The following is a 25,171-nucleotide window of genomic DNA, read 5'->3' as shown; positions in this document are numbered from 1 at the left end:
TGCCTCTTAAATCTCACCCCCAGCCCTATGGTGGATCAGGCCTGATTAAATGACCATGTGATATGACCATGGCTCACTATGAAAAGGTGTGGCTGTCTTCCCCCCCCCCCCCAGTTTTGGAATCCTTTGTCTACTGGAGGTGTCACCGTCTCACAGTGTTGTTCTCACAGTTGGTTTGTCTTTAAGTTTAGAACAGCACAATCTATTGCCTCCCCCAGTCTTCCTCAATAGGATTTGAATGGGCCTGAGAAACGTGTGTTTCTCTTGAGCATGAAATGAAAGACGTAAGCAAATCCTCCACAGGGTATTCAAACTCTGCACATTTGATGTCCTCCCCATTTCCTCCATCTTCCTTTCTCAAATTTTCTCTCTTTTTAGCATTGTAGTATTCAGTTGAAGTCCTCTATCAACAAAATAAAATCCTCATATTTTGCCATCTGCACTGTGAGTGTCTGGGGCTGCTAATTGACACCTTGTGGGCTCCAGCATTCATGTATAGCGGTGCCAATCCACACTGGCCCGCAACACACAGTTATACACTCCAAGGACAGCATCGTTGGTGCAGTGTGCGCCAAGTACTGCCGTCATCTCATATCTGGAGCTGGACCATTCAAAATGTTAATGAGATTATATTGTGTACATCACTTCTCTGTCTTAACCCATTTTCTTTTAAATTACATGTTGTCAATTCTTTCTATGTAGATTTGAGCTGACTGCTGCACTTCATCGTTTGTATGTACACCTCATTAAGATGTCAGTGAGCGCGATATGAGAAAGGGAGATGCGCCTCAGTGCTTGTCTCTGTCTGTAGACACACATCATTTTTGTGTTTCCCTGAGGAACAGTTAGCCTCAGTGTGTCAGGGCCAGGTTGACCCTGCACTCAATTGACTGTGGTTTTGGATGATACCTTTTCGAACAGAGACCTGCGCAGAACAAATTGAGTTAGTCATGGCTGAGACTCGGTGTGGAATGTGGGAGGGAGGCAGGGGTACATATGGGTGTGAGGTGGGGAGATCAGAGGGTGGAGTTGCAGGGGGAAGGAATGCTTGACTACTCCAACCAGTGGAGGAGGAGGACACGTGGGAGATAGAGAAGAGGAAGCACATTTCCAATGTACCAATTACGACCTGTGAATTTTAATTGAAGTCATTTTTTGGTGTGTGTTTTGCTTTTTAAAAAATATTTAATTTACTTTTTTGACAATACAAAAACATCCATAGATAAAAACAATAGACAACTTAACATTTACAGACATACATTTCAACGAACATTAATGGCATATATATGAAAACACAACCATTTGCAATATTCTACCTCTAATGTAAAATCCATATCGCTTAAATCTATTTGGATGAAGATACCTGGTAAGATTTATGAATTTATGAATAACTCTGTTGTTTGCTCTGTTTTTATGGTGGGAAAAGTATGGCTGCTCTAGTCTAATAGTCTATGCCTAAATCAATATTGACCTTTGATTGCTGGACAGGTCCAAGGCAGGTGCTGGTGTAGTCTACTGGCCTATCAGGAGTGGGGGCAGAGCCGGGAGAGCCATGTGCCTCTCAGATAAGCCCCAGGGGAAGTGGGATCCAGCGGGCTCTCAACCCAAGCCACTATCAGGCCTCTGGAGGCAGCTGCTGTTATACGTTAATATCCCTGATATCAAGCCTCTGTCTTTGGAGAAGGACACCCCCCCCGCCCCCCACCACCCACGTTCAGACACTCAATAACACTTTCATTATGGCAGGTATCTTTGTTTTTTTCACTGTTGCAGTGATTCAGTAGCATGTACAGTGCATTCGGAAAGTATTCACACCCTGTTCCCTTTTTCCACATTTTGTTACGTTACTGCCTTATTCTAAAATGTATTATATTATATTTGTTCCTCATCAGTCTACACACAATATCTCATAAAAACAAAGTGAAAACAGGGTTTTAGTCATTTTTGCAAATGTATTAAAAATAAAAAAAAAACAGATACCTTATTTACATAAGTATTCAGAGCCTTTGCTATGAGATAGAAATTGAGCTCAGGTGCATCCTGTTTCCATTGATCATCCTTGAGATGTTTCTACAATTTGATTGGAGTCCACCTGTGGTAAATTGAATTGATTGGACAGGATTTGGAAAGGCGCACATCTGTCTATGTAAGGTCCCACAGTTTGACAGTGTATGTCCGAGCAAAAACCAAGACATGAGGTCGAACAAATTGTCTGTAGAGCTCCAAGACAGGATTGTGCCGAGGCACAGATCTGGGGAAGGGTACCAAAACATTTCTGCAGCATTTAAGGTCCCCAAGAACACAGTGGCCTCCATCATTCTTAAATGGAAGAAGTTTGGAACCACTAAGACTCTTCCTAGAGCTGGCAGCACAGCCAAACTGAGCAATCGGGGGAGAAGGGCTTTGGTCAGGAAGGTGACCAAGAACCCGATGGTCAATATGACAGAGCTCTAGAGTTCCTCTGTGGAGATCGGAGAACCTTCCAGAACGACAACTATCTCTGCAGCACTCCACCAATCAAGCCTTTATGGTAGTGGCCAGACGGAAGCCACTCCTCAGTAAAAGACACATGACATCCCACTTGGAGTGAGTAAATATTTGTATGACCATAATAAGTTTCAACAACTGAGACATAAACTGAACAAGTTCCACAGACATGACTAACAGAAATGGAATAATGTGCCTCTGAACAAAGGTGGAGTCAAAATCAAAAGTAACTGTCAGTATCTGGTGTGGCCACCAGCTGCATTAAATGCTGCAGTGCATCTCCTCCTCATGGACTGCACCAGATTTGCCAGTTCTTGCTGTGAGATGTTACCCCACTCTTCTACCAAGGCACCTGCAAGTTCCCCAACATTTCTTGGGGGAATCGCCCTAGCCCTCACCCTCCGATCCAACAGGTCCCAGATGTAATCAATGGGATTGAGATCCGGGCTCTTCGCTGGCCATGGCAGAACACTGACATTCCTGTCTTGCAGGAAACAGAACAAGCAGTATGGCTGGTGGCATTGTCATGCTAGAGGGTCATGTCAGGATGAGCCTGCAGGAAGGGTACCACATGAGGGAGGAGGATGTCTTCCCTGTAACGCACAGCGTTGAGATTGCCTGCAATGACAACAAGCTCAGTCCAATGATGCTGTGACACACCTCCCCAGACAATGACGGACCCTCCACCTCCAAATCGATCCAGCTCCAGAGTACAGGCCTCGGTGTAACGCTCATTCCTTCGACGATAAACATGAATCCTACCATCATCCCTGGTGAGACAAAACCGCGACTCGTCAGTGAAGAGCACTTTTTGCCGGTTCCTGTCTAGTCCAGCGACGGGGGTTTGTGCAGTCCTCATGCCTCCTTGCAGCATGCCCAAGGCACGTTCATGCAGATGAGCAGGGACCCTGGGCATCTTTCTTTTGGTGTTTTTCAGAGTCAGTAGAAAGGCCTCTTTAGTGTCCTAAGTTGTCATAACTGTGATCTTAATTGCCTACCATCTGTAAGCTGTTAGTATCTTAATGACCGTTCCACATGTTCATTAATTGTTATGGTTCATTGAACAAGCATGGGAAACAGTGTTTACAGATCTTCATTGTAAAGTGTTTAAAGTTATATGGTTTTTTATGAATTATCTTTGAAAGACAGGGTCCTGAAAAAGGGACGTTTATGTATATATATATTTTCTTTAACATTTTATTTAGCTAGTTAAGTCAGTTAAGAACAAATTCTTAATTACAATGACAGCCTACCGGGTTGCAGTGGGTTAACTGCCTTGTCCAAAGGCAGAACTACAGATCTTTACCTTGTCAGCTCGGGGATTCGATCCAGCAACCTTTCGGTTAAGAACTAAGAACATGAGAAACAAGATTCTCTGGTCTAATGAAACCAAGATTGAACTCTTGGTGGAATGGAGGAATGCTGGCACCATCACTACTATGAAGCATGGTACTGGCAGAGTCATGCCGTTGGGATGTTTTTCAGCGGCAGGGACTGGGAGACTAGTCAGGATTGAGGGAAAATGAACGGAGCAAAGTACAGATAATCTTGAATACCTGCTCTAGAGCGCTCAGGACCTCAGACTGGGTCGAAGGTTCACCTTCCAACAGGACAACAACCCTAAGCACACAGCCAAGACAACACAGGAATGGCTTCAGGACTTGTCTCTGAATGTCCTTGAGTGGCCCAGCCAGAGTCCGGACTGGAACTGGAGAGACTTGAAAATAGCTGTGCAGCGATGCTCCCCTCCAACCTGACAGAGCTTGAGAGGATCTGCAGAGAGGAATAGGAGAAACTCCCCAAATAAAGGTGTGCCAAGCTTGTAGCGTCCTACCGAATTAGACTCAAGGCTGTAATCGCTGCCAAAGGTGCTTCAAATAAGTACTGAGTAAAGGATCTGAATACTTATGTAAATGTGATATTTCATTATTTAATTTTTTTATACATTTGCTAAAATTTCTGAACCTGTTTTTGCTTTGTCTTTATGGGGTATTGTGTGTAGATTGATGAGGAAAAAAACTATTTAATCAATTTTAGAAAAAGGCTGTGACATAACAAAATGTGGAAAAAGTCAAGGGGTCTGAATAGTTGTATTCTTTCCGAATACACTGTATGTAAACTTAATCTGCACAAACACCTGAAATACCAGAAATAATACTATGTATGTGGAGCCATGTCATTGTGTTGAAAGCAGTACAGCCACTGATCATTTATAGCTTCCTGTTTTACATCCTTCATCATATGGGGGGAGGGGGGGGCTGTGTTGATGTGTGGGGAGCTCTGCTCAGAATATAGGCACACTACTACTGCTCTACATTCCATATGCTTTTGCATGCTAGGCCTAGGCTAGGGAGACAGAATACTTGGGTTATTTGTAGCCTACTCACAGCACAGTTACTCTTTGTGGCCCTGGTCCTGTGAAGTCCTGTTGCCCTATTAATTAATAGGTAGAGTCCGATGGTCAAGGTTGGTTGGGGTGGAATTAGTTTGTTCAGTTCAGCTCAGTAAAATTGAGAAGGGGGATGGGCCGATACTCATGGAGGGTCATTTTTAGCTACCCCCTGTGAAATACTGTATAAAGCCCCTATAGTGGCAGTGTAATCTTAGTTGTGGCCTTTAACACACTCTTCCTGACACAGCTTTCCAGCTCCTCTCCCGCCTATACCCAGGTCACAGGCCTGGGAATTATCTGCACATTTTACGTAGTTTTTTTAATCACTCCTTTCCCTTCGAATACGTCTGGATAATTGTCATTCAGGCCCAAGTTTTCTTCGACTGGGTTCCAGTAAAATACTTAATATCCTTTTGGAAGAATGCTTTCCATTAAACTCTACCTCAGGATATTGGCTTTTTGATTGCTCTTTTAAAATGCTTCTGAAACTGTTAATCTTTTTTTCACTGATTTTTCAGTGCATGTTCCAGGTCTGATTGCAACATTTCTTTATTTTGCAATCTGTTTTGTTAACCCTAAAAAAGACAGGTGTGTTTGAAGATGAATAGAGATGAATAGATTTTGGACAAAACAAGTGGTAATTGTGAGGGCTGGATTACTTCCAGTTCTCCGTTAACTCACTGCCATTACTCAGAGCTAGGACAATGGAGTTGGTTTTGAGAAAGGCCTCCTTGTGGTTCTTTTGACATGGCCAGGCTTTTTGTCCAATGAATCCCATGGACACATGGCGTCTTGTTTTCACAACCAGGCAGTCGGAACATTCTTACTCAGACAAATCAATAATGCATCAGTCAAACAGCGCACATCATGACAGAAAGAAAATGGTGGAGTGGAGCTTCACAGGAGCACTGATGTTTAATTTTGCCTGCCTGAAACATGGACCTCAGACCTCGCCCCTTTTCTCAAAACAGCGAGTGGAACTTTAAGGATGGAATTTGCTGACTGGTCAGTGTGGCAACATGATCCGCTCAGTGCCCAACACCACTCGGCTTTCCCAGAACCCTGTGCTAACACGGAGTCCCTCCACCAGCCTAGAGCCGCAGGGCTGCTAAAGGGGGAAGGAGACGCAGGCTGGATTCATATGTCTTTTTCTCTCCCTCTCCCTCTACCTCTATTCCTCTCTCTCCCTCTCTCTCACCCACCCTCTCTTCCTCTCCTCTCTCTCTTATTTCTGCCATGTAACAAATGTCAAGAGGTCAGAGAGGCACTGTAGTAACTACACCATGTGGGTTGATTGCAACTGATTATTATTAATCTATAATTCAGGAGGACCTCTGAAAAATTATTTTCAGATAAGTCACTTCAGTAATGGTGATATTATGAGGAAAGTGTGGCTGTGATTTAAGTTCCCAGTGCTTAGTGTAAACGTATCCACCTCCCAGCCCCGGGCTAGTGTTAACTGTTATGCTTTACCAATTGGGAGCAATTGACCTATTGACAGCGGTTGAAATTACCTGTCTAAAGGAGAGGCAGTGCGGTCTCTCTAAATGTGTAGTCATCACTCTGCCGGGTAACCCTAGGCTATGGGGAAGGAAGGAGTAAGAAGAGCGAGAGACTGAGGCTCTCAGGGGGTGTTTAGAAAGCTATGGGTGGAAAAAAGAGAGAATGTGTGTCTTGGTTTTCCAACCAGGTGACGATTGTGATGGGCCTTTCTGTTGGGAAACTAAATGTGCTGAAATGTATTGTCCCACCATCGTTCCCTAGCCTTTATCTTTGCATTTGACCAGAGCCATGGGCCCTGGCCAAAAGTAGTACACTAAATAAGGTGCTATTTGGGATGGAGCCTGCTCTGATGGGAGGGAGAGCGAGACTAAAAAGAGTGCTCGCTGGCTGGGCGCGATGTTCTGGTCTGTCTGAGATACAGTATGTTGCTGTTGGCTCTGCAAAGCCCATGCTGGCAACATGAGAAATCCCACCAGTCCCTCATTCCTCCCCTCCCTAGGGGAAGGTAAAGGTTAGAGACCCAATCATCATCTTTTCCTTTCGCCCCTGTGTCATCTTTTCTCTGCTCACTTGGACCACTTCAGCAGACAGTCACAATGATCTTGGAGCTCAAGGAAGTGATGTCAGTGAGCACTTCCCCTATATAGGGCCTTTACACCCACCTGGGATATTGATGCCTTATTAATACCTAAGGGTTGAAATGTTGTATCAATACAATCACCTGGGGTCATGAACAGCAGTGTGCGGAATTGTATTTTTTTATAAACCTGCAAAAAGTACCTGGATGTGTACATGTTCTTTAGCTTTTGTAGATCAAGGACTGGGCCTTAAGGGCTAAGGAGTAATTACAAAACATAATTACAAATAATTGTAGACTGCAAGTTGACTGCAAGAAGCCCAAACAGAGAACATTTGACTAAAACATTATCATTGAGTTGCACCTCCTTTTGCCCTCAAAACAGCCTCGATTCATCGGGGCATGGACTACAAGGTGTAGAAAGCGTTCCACATGGATGATGGCCCATGTTGACTCGAATGCTTGCCACAGTTGTCAAGTTGGCTGGATGTCCTTTGGATGGTGGATCATTCGTTATACACATAGGAAACTGTTGAGCATGAAAAACCCAGCAGCGTTTTAGTTCTTGGCACACTCAAACTGGTAAATGCCATGGGACCACGCAGCCATCATACCGCTCAGGAAGGAGATGCGTTCTGTCTCCAAGAGATGAACGTACTTTGGTGTGAAAAGTGCAAATCAATCCCAGAACAACAGCAAATGACCTTGTGAAGATGCTGGAGGAAACAGGTACAAAAGTATCCGTATCCACAGTAAAACGAGTCCTATATCGACATACCCTGAAAGGCCGCTCAGCAAGAAGAAGCCACCGCTCCAAAACCGCCATAAAAAAAGCCGGACTACAGTTTGCAACTGCACATGGGGACAAAGATCGTACTTTTTGGAGAAATGTCCTCTGGTCTGATGAAACAAAAATAGAACTGTTTGGCCATAATGACCATCGTTATGTTTGGAGGAAAAAGGGGGCGGCTTGCAAACCGAAGAACACAATCCCAACCGTGAAGCATGGGGGTGGCAGCATCATGTTGTGGGGGTGCTTTGCTGGAGGAGGGACTGGTGCACGTCACTAAATAGGTGGCATCATGAGGGAGGAAAATTATGTGGATTTTTTGAAGCAACATCTCAAGGCATCAGTCAGGAAGTTAAAAGCTTGGTTGCAAATGGGTCTTCCAAATGGACAATGACCCCAAGCATACTTCCGAAGTTGTGGCAAAATGGCTTAAGGACAACAAAGTCAAGATATTGGAGTGGCCATCACAAAGCCCTGACCTCAATCCTATAGAAAATGTGTGGGCAGAACTGAAAAAGCATGTGCGAGCAAGGAGGCCTCCAATCCTGACTCAGTTATACCAGCTCTGTTAGGAGGAATGGGCCAAAATTCACCCAACTCATTGTAGGACGCTTGTGGAAGGCCGCCCGAAACATTTGACCCAAGTTAAACAATTTAAAGGCAATGCTACCAAATACTACTTGAGTGTATGTAAACTTCTGACCCACTGGGAATGTGATGATAGACATAAAACCTGAAATACATCATTCTCTTTACTATTATTCTGACATTTCACATTCTTAAAATAAAGTGGTGATCCTAACTGACCTAAGACAGGGATTTTTTTCTAGGATTAAATGTCAAGAATTGTTCAAAACTGAGTTTAAATGTATTTGGCTAAGGTGTATGTAAACTTCCGACTTCAACTGTAGATTCACCTGGTCAGTCTAGGTCATGGAAAGAGCAGGTGTTCCTAATGTTTTTTTACACTGCTTATATACTTTGGAACAGATTTCCAAAATAAATATTACTTGGAGCTGATTTGCTGGTATTTTTGCAATGTTTTATATCCAATTTTGAAACATTGTTTTTTGCTCTGAACAATTGGGGGGCCAAATAAAATCACCAGGGGGCCAGTTGGAGAACCCTGCTTGAGAGGGAGCGCAGTGTCATTGCCTAGGGAACCAGTGCTATTTTGAATCCCATGTCTATAGTCACCCAACAAAATCCAGGTTGTCAAATTGGCTATTGTAAAATTTAAAATTTCCCCTACCTATTGATATTTGAAAAGTGTGTTAATCTCACAAATGTATTGCTGTTTTCAACATTATATTTCAATCATGCAATTCATTCCAGTGTTGTGTTTTATTAGTGATAACATATTGTAACCTATGGTAGGGGTAACTATGGTCTAGGAGGGTGTGGTAGGGATAACCTATGGTCTAGGACAGTGGTTCCCAACCTTTTTCGGTTACTGTACCACCAACTGAATTTTGCTTTACCCGTAGTACCTCTGATGTACCCCCTCATGTGCATCTTACCAGTAACACTATGGACTCATGAGTCTTCTCAAGTACTCCCATGGATAGGTCAAGTACCCTCAGGGTTCCTAGAACCCCTCGTTGGGAACCCCTGGTCTAGGATGATGTGGTAGGGTTTAACCTACAGTCTAGGGTGACGTGGTAGGGTTAATCTATGGTCTAGGATGGTGTGGTAGGCCTATCGGTTATCACCAGGCTCACCCTGACCTCCTCAAAGTGAAGACTCTGGCTCAGAGAACACATTAGCTCTAAGTCCTGCTTAATAATCAAAAGCATTCCACAGATCCCAGCTCCCCTTCTCCAAGCCCTGACGCATGCCAGCAACAATATTGTGCATTGGACTCAGACCAAAGGTCCCTTTTTGACTCACTGGCCAATAGACAGTGTATCTGCTGGGTAATTCTTCTTCCTTTTCCAGACTATGATCAGAGCTCAGACTTACAAGGATACAAGGACAGTCAGACCTCATTGACAATGTTGACGTTGGTCAGCGGACATAGCCGAAAGGAATTATACTTTTTGTTGTCTTTCCTGTCATTAGTAGACATTCCAGACATGCGTGCCCCCTCCCTGCATACCTTAAGCCAGTATGCCATGAAAGGGAATAAAGAGAAATGGTAGTATGCAGCTTAAAGAGAGATCTATTGAGAGACAGAGGAAAACAGGAGGCTGCTGCCTCTTTAAGGTACTTTAGATCCCCAAGTGGAGCCAGCAGCAGCAGAAGCATAGGGTAATGCATTTAGGTTGAAATGGACAAAACAGATTGTGTTTTAAAAGGTCCAGCCTGCAATTTCCTCTCCACACAATTCCCTCTGCTCCCCCTCTTACAACTTTCTCTCACTCACTCACTCACTCTCTATCTCTCTCTCATACACACACACACACACACACACACACACACACACACACACACACACACACACACACACACACAGACATTTACATAAACACATCCACGCAGATCCTGAACTCACAGACAATCTCATTAAATTGTTTTTTTGGTTGTTTCTGTGTCATTCCAACAGAGAGAGGTAAAAAAAAAAATCCAGGGCCTCCCGAGTGGCCCAGCGGTCTAATGCAGTGCCTGAGGCTTCACTACTACAGCCCCAGGTTCGATCCCAGGCTGTGTCACAGCCGGCCGTGACCGGGAGACCCATGAGGCGGCGCACAATTTACCCAGCGGTTAGGGGAGGCCCTGGATTTCCTTGTCCCATTCCGCTCTAGCGACTCCTTGTGGTGGGCCGGGCGCCTGCAAGCTGACCTCGTTCGCCAGCTGGACGGTGTTTCCTCTGACACATTTGTGCATCTGGCTTCCGTGTTAAGCGAGCAGTGTGTCAAGAAGCAGTGCTGCTTAGCAGGGTCGTGTTTCGGCGGACACATGGCTTTCGACCTTCTTCTCTCCTGAGTCCGTAGGGGAGTTGCAATGATGGGACAAGACTGTAACTACCAATTTGGATATCACGAAAAAGGGGTAAAAGTTTTTTTTAAATTAAATGATTTTTTTTTAATCAAAAATATTCTAGAGCCAGTCCCTCCAACGTAAAGGAAAGCTCCTCAAAAATGTGTCTAATGTATGTTCAATTCGTCACTCATGGCAAAAGAGGAGTGAAAAGCAGGGTTGTGCTTCTGTGATCTCTGGGATGTGCGGTTATGTGGTATGGTTTTGTTGGGCCCCAGAGCCTCTCAGCATGAGCAACTCAATGGCTGCAATGAATTCCTGACTGTGACTAATTTATTTTCACACTTTCAAACTCCATGCGTCAAAATGGCGGTTCTCGTGCTCTCCTGTGAAAACAGTGGAGCGCTATCATCTTGGCAAGACTGGTAGTGCCCCCTCTTAACATTTTCCAGAATTCTCTCTAGGATTATTCACGCATGATACCCATTTCTGTGACATGATTGTCTGAAACAGATTTGAGGATGAATGGATATTAATGGAAGGTGACAGTCAAAGCTGAACAAACATTGTATTGCTTGAGATTTTTTATATTTTTGCATATGTTTCTCATCAAAGGCCTCAGTGGACTGCATTTCATGCCAGTCATATGAATCAAATCTGGAATTAGCTTTACGCTAATGGGCATTAGCATAACTCACAGCATGGTAGAGAGAGGGAGGGTTAACCCAGGAAGAATCAAATAACCACGGAGCACATTGTAGTGATACTGGCACACGCGCACACACACACACACAAATACAAACAGAGTAGTAAGACCAGCACACAAACAACCCAATGAGATCCACCCAGACACAGCACGGTAGGTGAGGAGGGCGAAGTGGCCAGCTGACAAGGTACGGTGGTTACCATTTCCCCACAGACATAAACAGTGACTATATCAATTTCCTGCCTCCAGACTCTGACTGGTGAGCCATGCAGTGTTTAGACTGGAGAAGCCATCACTAAAGCCTCTCTCCACACATCGGCACAGCTAGCTCTATGGACGGCTAACACTAACCACATTAAACACGAGTTGTCCTGTAGTCAAATACTTAGTGTTAGCATTTTTCTTAGATTTATTTCACTTTGGCTATTAAAAAGGTTGACTTTGGATGGTACGAGGGCTCAAGATGTGTGAGTTACGAGGCAGTAAAGGCTTGTTAACCTCTGGTGCCCAGGGACTGAACTCTGTGTAAATGTTACTGTGTATGAGCATGATGTGATTTATGCAGAAAGATGAGCCAGGATTCAGACATGCTGCTCACATGGATCTGTTTTAGACTGCTGGGATCCATAACCAGTATCACATTTATTTAAGAGGAGAGAATGGAGATGAAAGAAGACAAATCCTTTATGTATTTTCTTTCTGTCTGTCTGCCTTTCTCCCACTCTCCTATGCATACTCTCCCTTTTTTAAATCACCCCCTCAAATTCCCCCTCTCCGCTCCACCTTTCATTTAATCTTAACATCTCCTCACAGACACACTGTTTTTCTAATCCTCAAATCAGGACACACCAGCTTCTGTTTAAGGTTGATGTTTTCATGGCTGGAACTTGATCTCAGTTCAGATTATAGTCGTTACCAGGCTCTGCTTTGTTATGTTCTACATGGCAGCCAATCTCTGCCTGAAGTATGACACTGTAGCTACATATTACTGATTGATTCAGTTTTCTGTAAAATACTGTATGTCCCATTGTAACACTCTTACGTCTCCCTCTCCTGTCCCAGGGCCTCCCCGCGTGGCAGAGAAGATCGCCCACCGGCAGACGGCGCGGATCGGGCGCACCATGAAGCTGCAGTGCCCAGTGGAGGGTGACCCGCCACCCCTCATCATGTGGACCAAGGACGGCCGCAACATCCACAGCGGCTGGATGCGCTTCCGGGTGCTGCAGCAGGCACTGCGCATAAAAGATGTGGAGGCCGAGGACTCAGGCACCTTCATCTGCAAGGCCACCAATGGCTTCGGCAGCGTCAACATCAACTACACCCTCATCGTCATCGGTGAGTCCCCTCCCCATCCACCTAGCCTGATCTCAGATCTGCTGTCTTGGGGTGTAACAATGACCATAGGAGTTGGCAAGACAGAGTGAACAGATCTAAGACCAGGCTTCCATCCACTACCACACAGTCCAGTATCTCCTCCTCTCCCTGGATGGGAGCAAAGTGGCTCTAATATGTGTATGATTACACATGTCTGCTCTGCCATTGGTTAGTGGTTATAGTCATATCATGCTCATCAGTGGAATGGCTCCTCTTCCACATTCATGCTGTTGGAAAATCACCACCACCACCGTGACACCAGGCTAAGAAACGAGTGAACTTGACTTGAACAATAAGACACAGAAATACCCCTACATCTCTCCTCCTGTATTGTTCTCTGTGAACAGACAGGTCTAAAGAAACATGATAGGAAGAAAATGTAGTCTATTTTAGAAGAGAATAGCATACTGTGGCAGCCTAGGGGAGTCAGAGGTGAAATTCACAATAAAATAAGACATGCGGAGACCGCTTTGCGGTGCTTAAATCAAAGTTGCGGGGAGGGGCAGCAATCGTGGCAAACTGGCAAACTAAACCGTTGATAATACCCCACCAACACAAGAAAGGTTTTTACCTGCTTCTTTGTGGTGGGCTAAGGCCAGGTTGAAAGAGCCTCCACTTTGGGGATGAGTACTAAGACCAGTTCTCCTGGAGTGAATTCGCGGAGACAGGCCCCCCTGTTGTAGACCCGGGCTTGGGCCTGCTGAGCCTGGAGCATGTGTTCCCGCATCAGAGGCTAGACTCTCGCCATGTAGTGGCGCATCTCCTCTGCTTATTCAGTAACTGACTGGTGAGGGCAAAGTTGTTGCTCCCAGGCCTCTTTTGCCAGGTCCAGCATGCCCGGGCCCGTCTGCCGTACAGGAGTTCGAAGGATGAGAATACTATGGATGCCTGTGGGACCTCTCTGATGGAAAACAGAACAAAGAGTATTAGCTGGTCCCAATTGTTTCCTTCTGTGTCAATGGCTTTCCTTAATAACAACCCCATCGGTTTGATGATGCTCCGCAGAAGTACGGATTTGGCTCACCTTTAACATCCTACGCATTTCATTTCAATACCCGGGACATGAAGCGCGATCCTTTATCGGTCAGGACTTCTTCTGCAATCCCCACCCGACTGAAGAGAAGGAACAGTTCCCGTGCCACGGCACGGGCGCTGGTGGCACGTAGTAGGATGGCGGGTGGCGTAGTCCATGATTACCAAGATGTACCTATGTCCTCGATTGGACTTGGGCAGAGGTCCCACTATGTCCATGGCTATCCTCTGAAAAGGGATCTCGGTCATTGGTAAAGGGATTTTGGTAGGTTACATTTTGGGGCTGTTTTCTTGCATTTGGCACACTGTCTGCAGTAATCCTGGACAGCCCTCTTCACTCCGGGCCAGTAGAACCAAGCCAGGAACCGATCATAGGTTTTCTCCACTCCTAGGTGTGCTCCAAGCAAATGTGAGTGTGCTAGGTATAGGACTTTGGAGATGTAAAATTTGGGCACTACCATTTTGTCTCCCACTTTCACAACCTGATCAAATAAATTATTTTTGACTGCAAAATTTGGAAAGGCACATTCACTCACTCCATCTACTGGTTTTCCACCAACAGCTCTCATCCTCGCCTGATCCAGGTTGGGATTGGTGAGTTGGGTAGTGCCAAACTATCCCGGGGAGGTTCCCTTTCCCTCCTGCGCAAGGGCAACTCTGAAAACATTTCGCCAGGGTAATTCTCCTCCCCGGGTTTCTCTTTATCTCGGTCGGTGCTGGGGAGAGCCGAGGGGGGATTGGCTGAGGCCTCCACAGAGTCTGAGGAGATGGGTGGGGAAGCAGCAGCACGGGCTGGTATAACGCTTCTACATCGGGGAACCATTCTCCTTTTCCCCAAGCTGTTCTCCTAGGGGCTGTAACCCTTCTGCTCTAGAATCTCTGGAAAATTGGGCCTAGCCCAGTAAGACATCTACTTGGATTTTCTTTACTACCCCAGCTACAATCACAAAGCTACCTTGAGGGGTTTGCACCTTCCTCGTGGCAGGTGGGGTAACTTTTCATACTTTTCCATGCATACAAGCCACTGTTATGGGCAGCCCTAAGGGATCAGCAGCAAATTGAGGTTTGATGAGAGTGACCATACTACCTGTGTCCAACAAGGTGGCCTTATCCTGAATGCCTATTTTGACAGGGATCTGGGGGGCTGCAGTGGCTTTGTGGGCCCAGTAGATTGTGAGGTAGTCACACCTTCTGGTGGTCTTCTCTATGGGACTGGCCATGGCAGGGACTCATCGTTTCCCGGGCAGCTCCAGTCCAGGTGTCCCTCCTGGCCACAGGTGTGACACCTTTTCTGGTCCCTGCTAACTAGCGGTCGCTGCCTCGGGGTGATCTGGGTTCAGTAATTGGAGTCAGTCTTGAAGTGGGGTTCAAATAGGCGTCTCCCTAGTTGGTTCAGCCTAGACTTCAGGCCTACTGCTTACAGCCCTACAACATCTCTAAAGTAACTTGGTGATTTTTGAATAAAGCGACCAGGGCGTCAACTGACGGGGGGTTGCTCTGGGCAGCATGGCGCTTTGCGTCAGTGGGGAGGCCCCAGATACGTTAGTCCATTACCAGTCAATCTATTGCTGATGGCCCATCCCCTGTGGTAAGCCAACTTTTAGTTAGTCTAACCAGCTTGGTTATTTAAGGTCTTACCGGGGCGTGGACATCATAGGCCCAGGAGTAGAAGAGATGGACCCAGGTTGGTAGGTTGTGCCCATAATGGGCCAAGAGGGCAGTTTTTAGAGCAGCGTAGTTGTTGAAGTCCGCCAGTGCCAAGACCCTCCAGGCCCTCTGGGCTTCTCCAGTCAGAAAGTGGCCACTTTGCCAGCCCAGTCCTCCTTGAGCCATCACTCTCTCTCTGCATTGCACTCAAATACCAATGTCATCTTCAGCAGTTAGCTTGGTGAGGATATTGCCTGGTTCCATCATTTGGTCCGGCTGTACCACGCCTTGGCTAAGCTGTGTAACTGCCTCCTGAAGGGCTTGCTACATTTGGGCTTGCACCAGCTGAGTTACAGCATCTTCCATGATGACCATCTGCTTCTTATTTTATTGGGAGTTCAGAACATGGAAGGGTTGTGCCCACATTCTCCACCAACTGTGGCAGCCCAGGGGAATCAGAGGTGAAATTCACAATAAAATAAGACGGTTTTGCGGTGCTCAAACCAGAGTTGCTCTTTAATAAAGGTTGGGGGGAATAGGGAGGGGAGAAATGCAATTAAAAGGTAACGGGTGGGTTACTCTGTGTCCGGCGTGGTGGCACCTTGGACCGCCTGTGTTAATGAACAAAAAAGAGAGAGAGAGCAATGAGTCCGGGGTTTTAATCCTTGATATCAACTTGTGCCAACTCAGCTGGTGCAAGCCCAAAGCCTCCTGAGATTGCATCATCTGTACTTCTGTTGGGGTGGTATGCAAATTGGAGTGGGTCTAGGATTTCTGGGATAATGGTGTTGATGTGAGTCATGCCTTTTGGCATCCCCTTTGTGTGGCTGTAATGCACCCTAAAAGAAATACATGCCTTATGCGGCCAGTGGCCTATGTGCCCCTGGCCTGGAGTGCTGCGTTGTGCCCTTCTCCCTGAGTGCTGCCTGCTCTGAAGAACCTCACTCACATGGCTCTCACACGGATCTTTCTCACAGGCTACAAGTGAAGACAGACACATCAGGGACGCAACTGTGTGCGTCCTTATCTAATTCCAAGGTACATATATACATAACTGTCCACATTTACTTTTCGTCAGCCAACAAGATCAGTATGCCTAATGAACAGCAAAAGCACTAACCTATGTCAATCAACAGTTGTGGCCAAAAGTTTTGAGAATTACACAATTATAAATTTTCACAGAGTCTGCTGCCTCAGTTTGTATGATGGCAATTTGCATATACTCCAGAATGTTATAAAGAGTGATCAGATGAATTGCAAATAATTGTAAAGTCCCTCTTTGCCATGCAAATTAACTGAATCCCCCAAAAAACATTTCCACTGCATTTCAGCCCTGCCACAAAAGGACCCACTGACATCATGTCAGTGATTCTGTGTTGGACAAGGCTGGAGATCACTCTGTAATGCTGATTGAGTTCAGATAACAGACTGGACGCTTCAAAAGGAGGGTGGTGCTTGGAATCATTGTTCTTCCTCTGTCGACCATGGTTACCTGCAAGGAAGCACGTGCTGTCATCATTGCTTTGCACAAAAAGGGCTGCACATGCAAGGATATTGCTGCCAGTAAGATTGCACCTAAATCAACCATTTATCGGATCATCAAGAACTTCAAGGAGAGCGGTTCAATTGTTGTGAAGAAGGCTTCAGGGCGCCCAAGAATGTCCAGCAAGCACCAGGACCGTCTCCTATAGTTGATTCAGCTGCGGGATTGGGGCACCACCAGTACAGAGCATCTGCATGCACAGTGAGGCGAAGACTTTTGGAGGATGGTCTGGTATCAAGAAGGGCAGCAAAGAAGCCACTTCTCTCCAGGAAAAACATCAGGGCCAGACTGATATTCTGCAAAAAGTACAGGGATTGGACTGCTGAGGACTGGGGTAAAGTCATTTTCTCTGATGAATCCCCTTTCCGATTGTTTGGGGCATCCGGTAAAAAGCTTGTCCGGAGAAGACAAGGTGAGTGCTACCATCAGTCCTGTGTCATGCCAACAATAAAGCATACTGAGACCATTCATGTGTGGGGTTGCTTCTCAGCCAAGGGAGTGGGCTCACTCACAATTTTGCCTAAGAACACAGCCATGAATAAAGAATGGTACCAACACATCCTCCGAGAGTAAGTTCTCCCAACCATCCAGGAACAGTTTGGTGACGAACAATGCCTTTTTCAGCATGATGGAGCACTTTGCCATGAGGTAAAAGCGATAACTAAGTGGCTCGGGGAACAAAACATCGATATTTTGGGTGCATGCCCAGGAAACTCCCCAGACCTTAATCCCATTGAGAATGTGTGGTCAATCCTCAAGAGGTGGGTGGACAAACAAAAAGACACAAATTCTGACAAACTCCAAGCATTGATTATGCAGGAATGGGCTGCCATCAGTGGCCCAGAAGTTAATTGACAGCATGCCAGGGCGGATTGCGGAGGTCTTGAAAAAGAAGGGTCAACACTGCAAATATTGACTCTTTGCATCAAACTTCATTTAATTGTCAATAAAATAATTTAACACTTATGAAATGCTTGTAATTATACTTCAGTATTCCATAGTAACATCTGACAAAAAATATCTAAAGACACTGAAGCAGCAAACTTTGTGGAAATTAAGATTTGTGTAATTCTCAATATTTTGGCCACAATTGTACTATCCCCCATAATACAAAAGTTGAACAATTCTGTGCGAGAAATCAATATTCCAAAAATAGTCTGGGAATTATTTTTTTTAACCTTTATTTAACTAGGCAAGTCATGCGATAGATCCCAAATTAATACAACCACTAGCAACAAACAAAAAATGTTTTATGCAATGTGGCTGATGCAACAGATCAGAATGTTTAGCTTAAAATGTTGAGAAAGCTATTGGGTTTTTTCTTTACATTATAAGAGCAGCAATGTGCACACAGCAGTAGGCTATTTGCGCGAATGTTCCATTAGCGGGAAAACACCATTTATCAAAAGTGACCACAAATGCAATTATGCATGTAATGCTTTTATTATAAAGGTGTGTTTTTTTGGTGAAAATGATCTTCCCCAAACTTGAAACTCACACGCTGCTTATGTATGAATTTAGGCTTATCAAAACAGCCTAGCCCATAGGTCTATATGTTATCAAAACATATAGGCCTATGGGCTAGGCTACATGAGGTGTGCGACTATGATTTGAAAGTTGCAAAAAAATTACATTGTTTCATTGCGTTACGCTTGGCATCTTTCATAAGTATAATATTTAATTCATAAGTGATAGGCTAATATTGTCACCCATCAGACTATTATTTATTTAATCTGGTCTTTACATATGCTAAATAATATATGTGTGACATTTGTTTTGATTTAGAATTAACCATTATCATGCACCTGTCTCAAAGCAGGGGTAGGGGAAAAAAATACATGTCGTCTATGCACTTAAATAACGTATGGAGGACGCTTTTCCCGTGGTTCATTTTCATGCCAGCCAGGTAGGCTATACTCCTGTTGTAAAGATAAGCAATGTGCTTAATATTAGGAAAGTTGAGAAATAAATATAGTAGGCCTAGCCTATAGAATTATTTTTAATTTAACCTTTATTTAACTAGGCAAGTCAGTTCAGAACAAATTCTTATTTACAATGGCCTACCCCGGCCAAACCCTAACCCGGACGATGCTGTGCCAATTGTGCGCCGCCCTATGGGACTCCCAATCACGGCCAGTTGTGATACAGCCTGGATTCTAACCAGGGTCTGTAGTGATGCCTCTAGCACCGAGATGCAGTGCCTTAGACCGCTGTCCTACTCGGGAGCCTTGATGGGACCCTCCTCTTTTTAATAGAAATCACTCTGTTTTCTCGCTCAATTGCATAGCCTATAGAATTGCTGTGCAACATGAGCTCATGGGCTCTCATGAAGTGTTTGATTAGATTTTCAATTACATTTGAATGGATGTAGAGTGCTGAGTACCAGTCAGTTAGCAAGTTTGGTAGGCTACTAATGACCATCAGCAGCATCAGAGTTTGGAGAAACCTAATTTCCGTGATCTTAATGGTCGCTTGGAATATGACTGCCTTCATGACTCGTGACCGCCAGTTTGGAGGTAATATGGTAACTGCAACAGCCCTAATTATAAGCCATGTCTTGTCTGAGGAAAGGAGAGTGAAAGTATAGGAGAGTGGTGTCCTGGGGAGAGACGGACACTGGGATGGAGGGAGGGTCATTCATCCATGGCCTGGTCTTGTGATTGCCCTTCCTCTCTCTCTCCCTCCCTCCAAACCCAAACTATTTAATGACATGAACCCTCATCCAATGGATGAGAATGTGCATGTTCATGTGTGTTTGTGAGAGCGAGATCTTTTCCTATTTCGGGGGACGCATTGGTTCAATGTGTGTGCTTGCATATGAGTGAGTGTGATTTTATTTAACTGTGTGTGTTCGAGGCCAGTATAGAGCGTACTCATTCCTACAGTCAGGGTTTGATCTTGCAGGGTTGTTTACTTTAGCCAGTCCTCATTCACTAGTTTGACTAGTGTCCTAACAACTCAGGGAAATGTTGTAATGAACATGCTCTGACAGATGTCTGTAGACAAATAACTAATATCATAAAAAGCCAAACTGGCAACAATTATTGCTGTGTTTGAAAACACAAGTCCTCGATTAGTCTAAACAGTACCGATGTTACAACATCAGGAACTGGGCTTTAGCGTACGTAGCCCCTGGCTGCTGGGCCAGAATGGCTGCCAATGTGACAAAGGAAGTAGGGTAATCCACTGACCCACCCTCAGTCTCACATTGGCCACTTCCCAAATGGCATACCTTTCTAATGTTGAGTTGCACCCCCTTTTGCCCTTATAACAGCCTCAATATGTCAGGGCATGGACTCTACAAGGTGTCGAAAGCGTTCCACAGGGATGCTGGCCCATGTTGACTCAAATGCTTGCCACAGTTGTTTCAAGTTGGTTGCATGCCCTTTGGGTGGTGGACCATTCTTGATACACACGGGAAACTGTTGAGCATGAAAAACCCAGCAGCTTTGCAGTTCTTGACACACTCAAACCGGTGTGCCTAGCACCTACTACCATACCCCGTTCAAAGGCACATAAATCCTTTCTTTCCCATTCAACCTCTGAATGGCACACACACAATCAATGTCTCAATTGTCTCAAGGCTTAAAAATAGTTATTTAACCCCTTCATCTACACTGATTGAAGTGGATTTAACAAGTGTTATCAGTAAGGATCATAGCTTTCACTTGGATTCACCTGGACAATCTATGTCATGGAAAGAGCAGGCGTTCCTAATGTTTTGTACAGTGCATAGTGCACTACTTTTCACCAGGGCCCATAGAAAAAAGGGTGCCATTCGGGACACAGACATTGGTCCTGTTCACTGCCAGGCCCAGATTAGTGTGGCTAGATTGATTGGCCTTTTATTTGTTGCCCTAATCCACTAGCTGTAATTCTAGACGAAAGGAGCAGAAGTGAGGGGCGAGCGCGTCCAAAGGCTATGAATGGGCTGTTTGTGTTGGGCCTGTGCTGTGGTCATTTGGCATTGGCCGCAGTGTGTGGATGCACATGCCTATTATGGTGCCTGAATGAAGAACATGTCCAATAAATGTTATATTTAATCAGCAAAATGGGTATTGTACTCGTAAAATGTTGGCATGAATCATGGTAAGGAAATACAAGAGAGAGAAAGGAAGAAAACTAAGGTTAAAGGATGAGCGGGAAATGTTTGGGGAAGTTAAGCAAAGTGAAAAGAGGGCTGTGAATGGCTGAGTAGGAGAGAAAAAGGGAGAGCGAGAGAGAGAGTCTGAATGGAGGCCTCCAGTAGTTCTGTGATGCTAGGAGGCCGGGCCCCAGTGATGGCTGCCTGGGCCTGTGAGGTGTGGAGAGAGGCAGCTGCCCAGATGACCTCATCAGCAGCTGCTCCTGCCTTGTCCCCGCCCCCTCCCCCTGCCTGAGCCTGGGTGCTCTGGGTGCCAGCCCACCTTTGAAGTGCCGACACGGGCCTGGAGATGTCGTTTAGTCAGGCCTCTTGAACTCCTTGTTTTCTAATCTCATTGTTGGCTCGCTTCCTCTCATGTAACCCAAGCCCAGCCGGCATGTTGTTCATGTGGCAGGAATGAGAGGTGTTCAATTTGAGGTCCATATACAGTATATTGCAGTCAGAGAACGTACACGTTAACTAAGATCCCTACAGAGGTCCACTTAGTATGGAAATAGACAAGTGTATTTTCATTAGCCCAACCAATCTGCTTGGTGAACTCTGAATCAAACATGAGAATATAGATGAATCTATGCTTCTCTTGTGTACTCCCAATAATGATTGTGCATGTTTGGTTGTTGGAAAGGCAAAGTCTAACCCAAACCTGGACTAAAAGAGCCTGGTTGAGCCTCTACAGTTTTTTCCCCCACCTTTTTCCCATTATGGCTCAAGTCTCTGGCTGCCCTTCCAACTCCTGCTTCACGGGCCACATTTAATTGTATAAGTATTTTCACAGTTCTCCTTTTCTACTTTTTTTGTATTTTATCACACAAATCATCTACTGTTCGACCCGGTTACAGAAGCCAGTTGGGAGAGTTATGTGACAACACTTGTTCATAATTTCTTTCTCCTTGCATATCTGTTTTTACTGAGTGCAGGATATCAGCGTGCTGGCAAATGGGACCGCGGGGAGTCAAAGCCTCTCTGATTATATGCAGGCGTCAGCCACGGGACCAGCAAGGCTGCTGATAGTCTGTTATGACTATAGTGCTCAAGTAACGTTTGCTCCCTATTATGGCCCAGCTTTCATTTACATGTATATTCAAAAATTATCATAAGGCGTTTATAAGAAGTGTAATAACTCAGTAACAAGACCATTTAGTAAGTACAGTGAGTATTGTGCATGTATGGATTTATTATAGACATTGAGCTGGTTGATGGACCACAGGAGCAGGCACAGCTCTAACCCTTATTTTACCAGGTAAGTTGACTGAGAACACATTCTCATTTACAGCAACGGCCTGGGGAATAGTTACAGGGGGTGTATGAGCCAGTTGGAAGCAGGCGATTGAGGAGATAGCGGGTATTACAAATACATTTTGCATGGTCACCCCACTATGCACTGGCGCCAGAGACACGTGTATTTCTCAAACCCTGTCTTTAATAAGTTTGATTTCTGACCATTTCATTTGGCCCAGTCTTTCAACCAAATGAGTGGGAGGTTGTACATATGTCTGCCTCTATAGAGTGAGTCACCCCAGCAGCATTATTTCAATGTTATGTTGAAGACTGACTGGTTGATGAGAGGAGTCTGTTGGAGCCCTGCCCTTCCTCCATCCAGCTGGTAAAGGCATCTCTGTCCATTCGTCAGTGGCAGGCCCTTCCCTGGCCTCCCTCCCCTTCCCCTCCATTGTTGGGTCACTCGCTAGTATTTCTCTTCCCTCCCTCCCGCTCCATCCCCTTCAACAGTATGTGTGTGAATGAATGTCCTACTACTACACTCTGCAGGCTGCCATGATAACAGATTTATTTTTCCTCTTGCCACCCGAGTATCCCGGTTTGTTTAGGGAGTGAATGTTATTTACAATAACAGTTGCATGGAGAAATTCAGACCTCTTTGAAATGAAAATGGGTGGCCCACCCTTCAGCAAAATATATTTGAACTAAACCCTCCCTGAACACAATAGCCGGTGACCCCTATACCCAAATGAATAATAAAAAAATAGTGGAGAGAACATGCCTACCATTTACCCTCACTTCTTAGATAGACCAGAGCCTTATATATGCCTTTATAGGAACTGTTATTTAGTCACGCCCTGACCTTAGAGAACCTTTTATTTCTCTATTTTGTTTAGGTCAGGGTGTGACTAGGGTGGGTAGTCTTGTTTTTTCTTTTCTATGTTGGCCTGGTATGGTTCCCAATCAGGGGCAGCTGTCTATTGTTGTCTCTGATTGGGGATCATATTTAGGCAGCCTTTTTTTCCCACCTGTTGTTTGTGGGATCTTGTTTTTGTATTGTAGCCTTTTGCACTACAAAGCTGCACGTTCGTTTTGTTGCTGGTTCACATGAATAAATATGATGAATGCCTTCCACGCTGCACCTTGGTCCAATCCTTCCAACAACGATAATCTTTGTACTGTAAGCATTACATGGCAACGCAGGAATTTTGATAGTGCATAGGTCTGCGGGCCAGAAGGTTGTGGGTTCACAGACCACAGTGGACAACACTAGGGGGTGGAAATATCTACTTTATAGTAAAAACATTGAATCTATCATATGTGCAGGTCTGTGAGAAAATTGCCTTTTTATAAACATTTCATGCAATTCTAGGTCCTTTTACATGTTTGCAGATTAATTTTTTAACACCACAGAAATTGCAGGCTAACAATGGAGAGAGAGATGTTCATATGTTCATCTTATCATATTTCTCCAATGCCAAATCAGTGTGTATTGTTTGCAAACTGTCCCCGTTTGCAAATAATAAAAAATCAGAGTCGTCATTAGGAATCTGAGCAAAAGTTAGGCCTACCTTTCCACACCAGACAGAGTAGGCCGACCTTTCCACCCCAGACAGAGTAGGGCTACCTTTCCACCCCAGACAGAGTAGGGCTACCTTTCCACCCCAGACAGAGTAGGCCTACCTTTCCGTCCCAGACAGAGTAGGCCTTCCTTTCCGTCCCAGACAGAGTAGGCCTACCTTTCCGTCCCAGACAGAGTAGGGCTACGTTTCCATCCCAGACAAAGTAGGGCTACCTTTCCATCCCATACAGAGTAGGGCTACCTTTCCACCCCAGACAGAGTAGGGCTACCTTTCCACCCCAGACAGAGTAGGCCAACCTTTCCACCCCAGACAGAGTAGGGCTACCTTTCCACCCCAGACAGAGTAGGGCTACCTTTCCATCCCAGACAGAGTAGGGCTACCTTTCCATCCCAGACAGAGTAGGGTTACCTTTCCATCCCAGACAGAGTAGGGCTACCTTTCCATCCCAGACAGAGTAGGGCTACCTTTCCATCCCAGACAGAGTAGGGCTACCTTTCCACCCCAGACAGAGTAGGGCTACCTTTCCACCCCAGACAGAGTAGGGCTACCTTTCCACCCCAGACAGAGTAGGCCTACCGACGCAAAAAAATGTAAGCTTTAACTGCTTGCGTATCTTCTTCCATGGCTTACCTTAACCCGATGAGGGAAGGTCACAAGTGTTTCCCTAAACGCTGTCTGGGTTTAATCAGCTTCTATTGTACAGAAAGTGAATATCTAAATAAGTTGAAAGTGAATTAATTAGATTACTTCCAAAGCAAAATAAAAAAAATGTATCCTTGGCTGTAGAAAGTTGGAGCTCAGCCTCTGAATGTCAAAGAAACTAAACAATGATATCCCCATATGTGTCGGAGTCACGTTTTTCCCGGGTATTTTACAGCTTGTTTCTAGCATTTAGCATCGCAGACCAAAATACAACAGATCTGTTTTTTATAACAATGGATAGGCCTGTGATTTTTGCCATTTTCTTTAATGAAAGTTAGGCCTATGGCATACCCTCTCAAACCTCATCAATTCGAGTCCAGGGCCTGGTTTTCCAAAAGCATCTTAAGACTAAGTTCATCGTTAGAAACTTCGTAAGAGCACCTTTACATTTCCGAGCCGTTTCCCAGAACCGTCTTTTGTAGTGTTGCACTTGAAGTCGCTCGTAATCTAATGCCTGTCTCAGACCACTCGTAGAACAGCTAAGAGCGTTGTTTGCCCTCCTGCCTCACTTAACGCACAGAAAATCTCAGCTAAACATAGAATGAAGATGTTTA

At 45.1% G+C, this 25,171-nt stretch overlaps 1 protein-coding gene across 3 annotated transcripts in view; it reads left to right on the top strand.

The window, feature by feature from the left end:
- The window catches only part of LOC110488539 (fibroblast growth factor receptor-like 1), a 67,752-nt gene that overhangs the window by 9,439 nt on the left and 33,142 nt on the right, over nt 1-25,171 (top strand). For all 3 annotated transcript variants that reach the window (XM_021560769.2, XM_036942669.1, XM_036942668.1), the window contains one exon: nt 12,437-12,709. In XM_021560769.2, the coding sequence (XP_021416444.1) occupies nt 12,437-12,709 (273 nt within the window). The remainder of the gene's footprint in view (nt 1-12,436; nt 12,710-25,171) is intronic.

The sequence above is a fragment of the Oncorhynchus mykiss genome, chromosome 14 (assembly GCF_013265735.2).
Source record: "Oncorhynchus mykiss isolate Arlee chromosome 14, USDA_OmykA_1.1, whole genome shotgun sequence".
NCBI lineage: Eukaryota > Metazoa > Chordata > Actinopteri > Salmoniformes > Salmonidae > Oncorhynchus > Oncorhynchus mykiss.
This window is presented reverse-complemented; position numbering and strand designations above follow the sequence as displayed.